General features: G+C 36.5%; 1 protein-coding gene across 2 annotated transcripts in view; it reads right to left on the bottom strand.

The window, feature by feature from the left end:
• SMURF2 (SMAD specific E3 ubiquitin protein ligase 2) overlaps positions 1-12,129 on the bottom strand; it is a 115,555-nt gene that overhangs the window by 24,331 nt on the left and 79,095 nt on the right. For both annotated transcript variants that reach the window (XM_023652198.2, XM_070227043.1), the window contains exons 6-9: positions 10,285-10,369; positions 8,148-8,231; positions 5,155-5,357; positions 2,446-2,530 (exon numbers count right to left, since the gene is read on the bottom strand). In XM_023652198.2, coding sequence (XP_023507966.1) covers positions 2,446-2,530; positions 5,155-5,357; positions 8,148-8,231; positions 10,285-10,369 — 457 coding nt within the window. The remainder of the gene's footprint in view (positions 1-2,445; positions 2,531-5,154; positions 5,358-8,147; positions 8,232-10,284; positions 10,370-12,129) is intronic.

The raw sequence follows: 12,129 nt of genomic DNA, 5'->3' as shown, positions 1-12,129 counted from the left end.
ACTCCAGGTCCCCCATGCAGGACACTGCCACAGCATGGCCAGACGAGCAGTGCACAGGTCCACCCACAGGATCCAAACCAGTGAACCCTGGGCCAGTGAAGCAGAGCAGACGAACCCAACCACTCGGCCACGGGGCTGGCCCCTATGATATACATTTTTAAGATAATTTGGAGCAGAGAAACTAAAGAAAAGAAAAATAATCCTGAGTATTATTTCATAAAGTCATTATTCAATACTCAACATGAAATACTCTTAAACCTTTATAGAAACCCTATACTCATTAATGGAAAACTGACATTTCCTTAGGAGTAAGAACATTACCAGCAATGGTGCCAAAATCTCTCTCAATTTCAGCTTTGAATGCCAGCTAACATACTATTCTTCCAACAGATAGCTCAAGATGACTTTTTCACTATTGTAAATCATTTAATTTAAAAAAAATCATTTTTCTTCTATACATCTCCTTGCAATGATTTTATTTTATAGAAAAGCTCTTTATTGACCTTCAATTTGATTAACAGAATCCAAAACACTTCTTTTCATAACTTACATAACAAAACTGTTATTTCCAAAAGTCAGGCCCTTGGATTTTTTAAGTGAGCTTATTAATAAAACAAAAATTTCCTGGGGCCGGCCCAGTGGCATAGTGGTTAAGTTCACACGCTCCACATCAGCGGCCCAGGGTTCCCTGGTTCGGATCCCGGGCACGGACCTAGTACCACTCATCAAGCTACGCTGTGGCAGCATCCCACATAAAACAAAGGAAGACTGGCACAGATGTTAGCTCAGAGCCAGTCTTCTTCACACACAAAAAATTTACTCTCCATTACTTTTTTTAAACTAACAGCTTATATTATCAAGACACAGAAATGGCAACCTTGATAAAATAAATAATAGCACATTTCCTTAGCTGCCACCTCAAAAGATTCTCATTAAGTTCTATCACCAAGTAAAACATTTTCATTATGAGAATTTTATTTATGAATAACTAGAGAGTATCAAAGCAATCCAAGATCAGCTAGTCACTCACATCTGTTTTTGATTCAAATACATGATTCTTGACATGTAGAGCTCTGAATATAAGCTTTAGGCAGAAAACTATCTCTTGACCTTCCATGAATCCTTTTTTTTTTTTGGAGGGGGATGTTGCACTTAATACAAAAAAAATGTATTATTTTATGTATTACGTGTGCAGTTTACAAAGCACATTTAGAATTTAATTTAGAACTCATCCTTTTTTTGCAGCTTCAACAGGACTACTTGGCACTCTGTATCTGGTCACTAGAAAATAACTCCAAATAGCTAATTAGTGTTTGAAAAACTTATTTATACTAAAACGTATCAAAAGTTATGTTGAATCACTAAACTGATTTGTGTGTCATTCCATCTTCTTGAAGTTAAGACAGCTGACATTTTGGTTAATAAATGCACTCAACAATGCCTGCAGTTCAAATGTACAAGTTTGGGCATTTTTTAAAAATTTAGGGCCAGCCCTGTGGTCAAGCAGTTAAGTTTGTGCACTCTGCTTCTGCAGCCCGGGGTTTCACTGGTTCAGATCCTGGGTGCGGACACGGCACCACTCATCAGGCCACACTGAGGCAATGTCCCACATGCTACAACTAGAAGGACCCACAACTAAAAAATATACAACTATGTACTGGGGGGATTTGGGGAGAAAAAACAGAAAAAAAAAAAGATTGGCAACAGTTGTTAGCTCAGGTGCCAAACTTAAAAAAAAAAAGGGACAAAAAAATTTAATTTAATTAGGTTCTTTCTTTTTCCACAATAAAATGAAACTTTATTAATGAACACGAGAGAAAATTGAATACACTTATATAAGGTTAAAAATAAAACTTCTTAAAACAAGTCTAACCAGAAATAAAAATATCAATTTACTACCCTTTAAAAAAAAGCGTATGTATGTTTTTATAAGATTTGTATGTTTTTCTCCAGGTCAATTTTCAAACTCCTAAAAGATCCATGTTTTTGCCGCAATTTTTTTTTTTTATTCTTTTCCCCAAAGCCCCACAGTACACAGTTGCATATTCTAGTTGTGAGCACCTCTGGTTGTGCTGTGTGGGATGCCACCTCAGCATGGCCTGATGAGCAGTGCCGTGTCCATGCTCGCGATCCGAACCAGCGAAACCCTGGGCTGTCAAAGTGGAGCGCGTGAACTTAATTAACCACTCAGCCACAGGGCTGGCCCCTTCCCCAACTTTTTTAAGGGTGAGCAGGGAGAGGGACCGGGCACTAGCTGTGGGGTGGGACACTCGGGTGGAATCGCAGAGAAGTAGGTAGACTTTCTACTAAATGTCAAACTGAAATGACTATCAAAAAGAGCCAAACTTTTACATAAGCTATTTTAAGAAGTTAAAGATTAAATAAAGAAATCTTAAGTAAAATGGATATTCAATGGTATGAAGAGTATTTAGAATATGTTCTTACCTAGGCACTCTTGGATCATGCCATGTGCTCACACCAGTCTGAGTATGTAAGAAATATACCTGACCTTGTTGTGTTGTCCTCTGTTCTGTAAAATTAAGAAACACTAATAATAAAAACACATTTAGAATGTCCAAATCAAAGACAGATATAGACACTAGGATGATATTATATTAATAGGTAAATTCTCCAAATTACCAATCCATTTTATTACAAAAAGTTGCTTTACAAATCATTTGTTCTGAACCCAGAATACATTTTCTCCTGGAAACAATCTTCTAAATGGTGATGAGGGTCACAGGCCAGCTATCTAAAAGCCAACTACACTTAGAATGTGGCTCAACTACTAACCATGTTGCAATGGAAAACAGAAAACAAGACTGTCACAGTACCAATAATTAAACAAAACAAACATGATGAAACGATCTCTTATTTGTCTTAAATGTGAAGCCTGAGGGAAACCAAAAAAGGCTCAGAGAAAAAGCCTAGCCAACTTTGGGGAGATTCTGGGGAGACTTGCAGCAACTGCCAAAGGGTTGCAAGCTGGTAATGCTTTTACATTATGCCTAATTTTATTTTAAAAACTTATGTTTTTTTCTTTTCTTAAGAGTGTGTATTCTCAAGACTACATTTGGACTCAAACAACAGCAAAAAAGATGGAATATAGCAGAGACAATCTATAGTCAAAAGTGGGCAAAGATGGGGGCCAGCCTTGTGGCACAGCGGTTAAGTTTTTGCACGTTCTGCTTCAGCGGCCCAAGCTTTGCCGGTTTGGATCCCGGGTGCGGACCTACGCACTGTTTGTCAGGCCATGCTGTGGCAGGTGTCCCACATACAAAGTAGAGGAAGATGGGCAGGGATGCTAGCTCAGGGCCAGTCTTCCTCAGCAAAAAGAGGAGGATGGGTGGCAGATGTTAGCTCAGGGCTAATCTTCCTCAAAAAAACAAAAAAGGGCAAAGATGGAAAAATAACCAAGTTAGAAAGAGGAGGACTAAAGAGCAAGTGTGCATATCAGGGAGAAAAAGGCAAAGGGGAAATTAACTCAAAGTCCTTGAGAGAGTGAAGAAGCCAGGGCAAAGAGAAGGAATCTGTGAAAGGGTTTCTGCAGTGGTGGTTTTAGTCTTTATTTATGATTTTAAGCAACAAAACCCACTATTCCTTAAATAAAATCTAATGAAAAATTCCCACATATAAAATGATAAAACTATTGCTAATATTTATTAGTATAAATTTAATTGCTTATAAACCTACAATAAAGTTAATCAACTTAAATTTTAAACTTTTAAAAATTATAACCATAAAATGTTTATAATTGGTTACAGATGACAGCTGCACTAATTTCAGCCTTGGTATCCACTTTATTCCTATGTTTTGGTTGCACAAAGTTTTTTTTAATCCAAATCATACAAATATTGTAAAAGTATAATCATCCCCACTTCAAACAGCTTGCCTTATTATCTCAATTAAAGAGAAATGGCAGGAGATACTTTATTCTACATTCTGAACATTAATAATAACAGCTAAAATGTACTAAGTGCTTTCTATGCAGGACACAGTATCAGGCACTTTACATGAAGTTATTTATTCCTGGCAACAAACCTATATGGTTGGTACTATTATTTTCCCCATTTTATAGAATATAAAACTGAGGCTCAGAGAGGTTAAATAATGTGCCCAGGGTCACACAACTAACATGTGGCAAAGCCAGGATATGAACCCAGGTCTGTCTGTCTTCCAAGCCCATACTCTAATCACTGTGCTATAAGTTAACCTGCGTGGCACAGCACAGTTAATGGACAAATTAGTGGGTTTTCTTTTTTTAATTAGAGAGTTAAAATACCTTAAAAAATAAAGTTAGCATCATGCATTTGTGCAACAGTTTAAAAAATATTCTAGAGTAAAAATAAAATACAAGTTAGATCAGGCAATTCCCAATGTTGGTCATTAGGTGTCACCATCAGCCCAGAATAGTTTATCTACAGGCTCTCAGGAGGGAAAGGATGCAACTTTGTTAGATTTTAGCAAGAAAGGCGAGAACAACTGAACCGAGTTCGTACTATCCCAAAGAGTGTTCACAAGCTGTGAGTAATTTAGAAAGTTCTGTATTCAACCAGGAGAAGATTCATGTCATCTTCCACATGAAATTCTACAATTCAGGAAATTATCTAAGACTATAATAATTTTACACAAACATAGAAGTGACTAAATCATTTACAACAATAACCCAATCACTCAGATAACCCAAAATTATAGACAATATAAATATGATATAAAATACCATCAGAAAAAAGCTTTAGAAATTTCTAAATACACATGTCTAGAAAATTACATTGCAGGTCTGACTTCAGATCACCATTATCAATAACAATACTATCTCCCTTCATACAGTGCCTGTTTACAAAGTAGCCTCACATTGTTTCATATGCTCCTCATAATACCGTTGTGCTAAGGAGAGGAATCATTCATCTCATCTCAATATAAAAAAGTAAAATGGCTGAGGTTAAATGACCAGCCCAAGGTCAAACTGTCGGTTAGGCAGTCTTCTAGCACTTCAAAGACTTTTCAAAGTTGGGAGGTTTTACATTTACTCTTATTTTCATGCAGCATCCCTAAACCCAGATTAATAACTTCTTTAAAAGTTGATTTTCTGGCTTTCTTAGCAAGCTAAAATCAGTACACCACACTTTATTTTTCCTCTGCTAGTTGTCATACCATAGCCTTCTGGTAGGTCTGGAGGAGTATGTAAATGTGTCCTGCTCATGTAATTTCTATGTCGTTGTGACCTGACTCTCCTCTCTGCCAGTCTGGGATCTGAAGACTGTCCACATGTTGCACCATTTGTTCCACTAATTGGAGTGTTCTCATCAACAAAGCAGCTAAGAGGTCTGCCAGGACTAGAATATTCAGATGCCGGTCTATTGAAAAGTAACAGGGGAAAAAAAGTTACTCAACTCAGATATCAAAAGGAGAGTTCTCTAGACAATGTACGTACTGCAGTAACAATCACTTATAAGAAAATGTAATGATTAATATAAATATAATGATTTCAAGAACTCTGAATAAAAGCCTAAAGCCTCTAAGCACCAAAGAAACTCAAGTGATAAGCAGATTGTCAATCACGTATTTCATCATTTTATATCGATCTTACATTTTATATGAAATCCACACATCTGTAGATGTTAGCACTAGCTTACAAAGCACTACAGTAGTCCTCCCTTATCCATGGGTTTGCTTTCTGCTCCTTCTGTTACCCATGGTCAACCGCAGTCCAAAAATATTAAATGGAAAGTTTCAGAAATAAACCATTCCTAAGTTTCAAATTGCACAGCGTTCTGAATAGCATGATGAAAACTTGTGCCATCTCGCTCTGTCCCACAAATCATCCCTTTGTTCCTCCCACGTGTTAGTCACCTAGACATCTTGGTTATCAGATTGTCTGGTACTGCAGTGCCTGTGTTCAAGTAACCTTTATTTTACTTAATAATGGCCCCAAAGCACAAGAGTAGTGATGCTGGCAGTTCAGATATGCCAAAGAGAAGTTACTGTTTTCACTCTCTTTCTGTGCCAAATTCTTAAACTTTAGCACAGGTATGTATGCACAGGAAAAAACATAATATGTATGTGATTTGGTACTATCCACTGTTTCAGGCCTCCACTGGGAGCCTTGGAATGTCCCCCGAGGATGAGGGGAGACTACTGCACTTGACTCAGCTACAGCTACCTCTCAGACCTGATTTCCCAGCATTCTCCCACTCTGCTTCTGCCACACTGACACTCTTCCTGCTCCTTGAACGTGCCACGGTCGTTCTACCCTTAGTGCTGCAGAGTAGCTCTTCCTTCCACCTAGAATGCTTTTTTCTCCTTTTCTCCCTAGGCCAGGTTCCTTTTTGTCATTCAAATCATAGCTTAAGCTTAAATGTCATCTCTAACAGGTCCTTCCTGACCTTCAAATCTAAAGTAATCACCCAGGCATTTGAGAGTACATCACCTTACTTCCTCAGCATAGCAATTATTTCTCATATTTTTCTTATTTGTATCCTTATTTTTGACTGTCTTCCCCCACCAGAATATTTGAGAGAAGAGTCTGCCTAGTTTGTTCCCCACTATATATATCTTCTGCACCTAGAATAGTGTTTGGCATATATGTAAGAGTAGCTCAATAAATATTTATTGAATGAAAAAAAATTGATCGGGGGCCGGCTCTGTGGCCGAGTGGTTAAGTTGGCACGCTCCGCTGTGGCAGCCCAGGGTTCGGATCCTGGGCGCGGACATGGCACCACTTGTCAGGCCACGTTGAGGTGGCATCCCACATCCCACAACTAGAAGGACCTGCAACTAAGATATACAACTATGTACGGGGGGGTTTGGGGAGATAAAGCAGAAAAAAAAAATTGATTGAACGAATAGAGGATAGAAGATAGTCTGTCTCTTCAAAAAGCTTCCAGTCTACTGGAGGTCATCCAAAATAAGAGGATAATAAGAGTTAATTTTTAAAGAAACATTTATAATGCGATCAACTTTATACATGGTGAAATTAAAGTCAATTTTAACAGTCCAATGAGTCACAAGGAAATGGACTTCACTAAAACACTGACATAGATATACATTCATTTACACTCAGGTATAAAAATGGGTCTTTTGACTTCAATAAAATCCTTGGCAGTTTACTACTAGAAATGCAACTCTCAAGTATTTTTTAAAACAGGAACGTAAGCGAAGCTTTTACCTGAGAATCATAATATAATAGAAAAACTGTGATTCAATGAGTTAAGCAATTCCTCTCCAATAAATAAAAGTAGGTATAACTAATGAGAAGCACTTGATGTTCTCTGCCTGGTGGCAGTCCTGATAAGAAAAAAACCAAACTGGGGCAAAACAAACACTGAACAGAGGTGGCAAAAAGACTTTGTTCTTACTGAAAAAAAAAAAAAAAGGAAAATTCAGCCACTTATCCCATTTATTTTCAGTTACTTAAAAAGCTCTTCCTTGGAGTTTCCAAAAATTATCTTGCATCCCCATGGCTTTATACACTAAGCTCTGAAGGCCTTTCTGCCTTGTTCACTGTTATTGCCCAAATGCTAAGTGCAGTGCCTGGTATATAACCATTTCGTGAACTGGATGATGGCTGTTACCACTGCCTTGAACACCTTTCATCACCTTCCCCTCACCTGGCTAAATTTCAACATTCTTCAAGATTCGGTTCACAGATTCCCCTCCTTCAGAGTCGTCTTTGCAAGTTCTACCATCCCCTCACCCCCACTCTAAGTCAGGAGCCCACTACATGGTCTCAGATCATCTGATTCTTAACCACAAACCTTACTGGACGCAATATAATATAATCATCCCCCTACATGACTGATCAAATGGAGAGCCTGTGTATGTATTTTGTTACAGCCATTACAATAACGGACTCAAAAAAAAAATTTTTAGGAGTCCCAAAAATAAGATGATTTCTCAATTTATTCATTTAACTTATTTAATAAATATTTATTGAGTACCACTGCAGGCCCTGAAGCTACAATAACAGAATGACCTGCTAAATAATCTTTACTGAAAATTACTTTTTAAAAATAATAATGGCACTTGCTGTAGGATCTACTGATCTAGAGCAGTATAAACCAAGAAAAGCTGACAGATAAACAGAAAGGGATGACTTCAGCAGGGCGAACAGCATAGACCATGGGACGATACTTGCATGTTCTTACCGTGTTGGACGTTCCCACTGCGTAGTTCTTGTTATGTGGTTTAGATACTGGATTCTTCCAGAGGCAGTTCGTCTTTCTTCCCAGCTTAAATAAAACATCAAGAGATGAGGCATTAATAAGAAGCTGGATACAGGATGTTTTTAGTGCAATAACCAAGCCAGGAAGACATCTGCTGTTATGAATCAGGAATGACAAAATGAAATATCAATACACAGATTATAGGAATTTTTTCAACTTCTTTTAGAACCGTACAATGTATCTCCTGGAAGTTTGAACCTTCTGAAGTATTTATACCAAGGTGTGACCAATATTTTCCACCAGCCAAACTCAGAATTTTTCAGTAACGTCAACAATGCTTAATTGATTTCTCCAGAATTTAGTAGGTAAAAAGGACTATACTAAAAATAAAACTCACACATAATTTTTTAAATTAAACTGGAAAAGTACATAAAAGCATCTAGCCTACCGAAACTAATTTTTTAAAAAGCAAGAATGCCACTTCTTCCTCAGTATTTTATTAATTCATGTAACAAAGAAATAGGCAAATGACTACAGAAATGTGGTAATGTTACTATTTCCACCAAAACATTGGCAGAGGTTTGGAGGCCTTAAAAAATAGAAAATAAAATGGGGCTGGCCCAGTGGCGTAGTTGTTAAGTTCGTGCACTCTGCTTCAGCAGACCGGGGTTCACCAGTTCAGATCCCGGGTGGGGACCTACACACTGCTCATCCAGCCATGCTGTGGTCACATCTCACATACAAAATAGAGGAAGACTGGGACAGATGTCAGCTCAGAGACAATCTTCCTCACAAAAAAAAAAGAAAGAGATGCTAAGAGGTTTTTTCCCCCTGTGATTACAATTACAGTTCAATAATATAGACCAAGTTTAGAAATAATAAAGCCTACAGTATTATAATTGTCTCAATATTGACTAGTTATTACATCCTAAACTTCCCCTTCAAAAGTACCATAACCTACTTCACATCCATAAAAGTTAGCAGATCTATCAAGAAGCTAAAGTGATCTACAAACAGACTTAAATTATAGCAATTTTTAACAGTTTAAACAAAATGAGAAAACACCAAAGCTTGGAAGTAAAATTTCATGCCAAAAATAATTTAAGTAAAAACTTGACCAATCATACACTTTAAATGGATATAATTTATTGTACGTAAACAATACCTCTATTGAAATTAATCAAAAATACTTAGAAAGTTAAAAATAAAATCAGAAAAGTGTCAGAACTAGTATCAAACAAAGATAGAGAGCAGCTATAAAAAGCAGGAGCTTCGGAATCAAGGCTTAAATTTGCATTCCAGTTTTGCCCTCTGCTATGTGGCCTTCAGCAAGTTACTTAACTTCTCTGAATCTGTTTTTTTAATCCGTGAAATGAATAAGGGTAACAATAGTAGTAGCAGTAGTAATAATTATAGCTAATTATTTATTAAGCACTAACTATATGCAAGACTGTGCTAAGTACTTTTCACAAATGATATCATTTAATCCTCACGATAATTTATGACATACGTACTATTATCATCATCCTCTTTTATAAATACATATACACCAAAGCTTACAGAAGTTAAAGAAATTGATTAAATTCATAAAGCTCATAAACAGAAGAGTAAAGATTAGAACCCAGGTGGTCTAATTCTAGAATCACAGGCTATGAGAATTAAATGATATAAGGTATTATATAAAGTGCTTATAACAGTATCTGACACATGCATGCCCAATAAATGTTAATTATTATAATTACTATTACAGAAATTCTCTATTCCATCCCTCTAAATAGAGCAATACCTCAAATTCAGCACCCTATATGCCCTGTTGTGAATAATTTAATCAAGTGAAAAAGTTTTCTTTTAAATATATAATATTTACAGGAGAGTTACATTTGTCAAGAAATTTGTCTCCTAGTCAAAACTCTTAAAAAACAAATTTAAAATATCTAATTCATGGATTATTTTACAAATTTGTTGTGACAAGATCCCTCAGCAATTTTCCAAGAACAAGGAAAACTAGGTTCTGGCACTGGTTAGCAAATTTCTAAAGTTAAGTATACAGTAAAGACCAACTTATTTCTCATTCTTTCAGGGGTACTACCGATGTATTTCTCTAATGACTTCAGCTTACCCGTCTGGTAAATCATTATCAAACAAACGGCTGCAGTCCACGACTTGTCCTCCTGTGCCTATTCGGTCTCGGGACTGAAGACTAACTATTAAACAACAGAAAGATTTCTAAGAGCAATAGCAGTAGAAAGAATTATTACAATTTAAAATGTGTACCTTTAAAAGATCTCTGGCTTAGCTTATTTTAATCCTTTAGAATGAACTCTTTAGTTTCTACTATATTCTGTCATTTCTTTTTCCATGAGATTTTTCCCTTTAGGAGTGATATTAGAATTTTAAGGTTTTCTACACTTTATCTTGTTCATGACGGAGAGTCTAATTCCTTTTTTCAACATCGTAATGGGACAACGCAAAGCTACTATTGCACTTAAGTAGAGGCATAACATATGAAAGGTATATTCATGTACAGAGAAATTTGAAAAGTTCACATTAACTTCGGTTTAATTCTTGATCCATCTTTAAAAAAAAAATACACTAGATTCTAGCAATAGGGCAATACTTGGATTCCATTAGTTAAAGCAGTACATCATCATGCAGTGTAGTATTAAACTACCACTATAAACTTGGAAGCCAAGAGCTGTGAACGCCAGACCTGGCACTAACAACTAGTTTAGCATTATCGCCTTGAACAAAACACTTAACATCTTTGAGGTTTAGATAATCCCAATCTGAATAATGAAGAAATTAGGCTAAACGATATGCCTGAAGTCCTTCCTTGCTGCTCTAGTATTCTTTAATTCTATTTTTGGCAACTCTCCCAAGAGACAGAAGTGATAAGCAAACCCGACTATAACCTAACTGCTTAAAGAATTAACAGATTACTATACAAAGTATGACATTTAAGACTCTTCATTCCAGGAAAGATCTCAAAATTCTGAAATATTTCAGCTCTGTAAAAATTTTGAAAAATCAGAAAGTTTAACACATTACTCCTTTACCTAATTTATAGGAGACAACACTGTAATACACCTCCTCAGCAAATGTAAACAAAACATTACGTGAAAATTATACTAGAAAACTATATTAATCAGTTTTTATACAGAAAATTAAAGTGAAATGCTTACCGAAATACAATCACAGTAGAAACAATGTTATTTTCTCAGTAGCTTTTTTTAAGAATAATGTTAAGGTTCAAAGTTAAGGACTTCAGGAGCTTCAAGGCACATCTCCAGAATGCTGCATTACAACACACCTAAGCAATTTTTAGGTGGGATTGTGTAGCCTACGTCTAGCAATACATAAGATGCATCACAGAAACTCTATGTTTATCAGAGCACTGTTCATAATATTAAAACATCAGAAACAACCTAAATGTCTAACAATAAGGGACTGATTAAACTAATTATTTGCCTACTATGGACTACCATACAACCTTAAAAATGCTACAGAAATGTACCCATGGACAAAAAAAAGATATTTAGGACAGATTAAAACAGGTTATTTAATCTTTATAGTATAATCTCATTTGTAAAAACATGGAGAAAAGGTATACATCAAAGTGGTGACAATGACGCCATGTTATGGGTGCTTCTTAGGTTCTCTGTATTTTTATTTGATTTGATAACAAAAAGCAAAACTTCAGAAGAGATGGAAAGAATAAAATAAGTTTTTTTTTAAAGATTGGCACCTGAGCTAACAACTGTTGCCAATCTTCTTTTTTTTTCTTCTTCTTCTTCTTCTCCCCAAATCCCCCCAGTACACAGTTGTATATTTTTCAGTTGTGGGTCCTTCTAGTTGTGGCATGTGGGACACGGCCTCAGCATGGCCTGAAGAGCGGTGCCATGTCCGCGCCCAGGATGTGAGCCAGTGAAATGCTGGGCCGCAGAAGCAGAGCGCGAAGACTTAA

This window comes from Equus caballus, chromosome 11 (assembly GCF_041296265.1).
Source record: "Equus caballus isolate H_3958 breed thoroughbred chromosome 11, TB-T2T, whole genome shotgun sequence".
NCBI classification, from domain to species: Eukaryota; Metazoa; Chordata; class Mammalia; order Perissodactyla; family Equidae; genus Equus; species Equus caballus.
The sequence above is the reverse complement of the archived record's forward strand: the minus strand, read 5'-3'. Positions and strand labels throughout refer to the sequence as shown.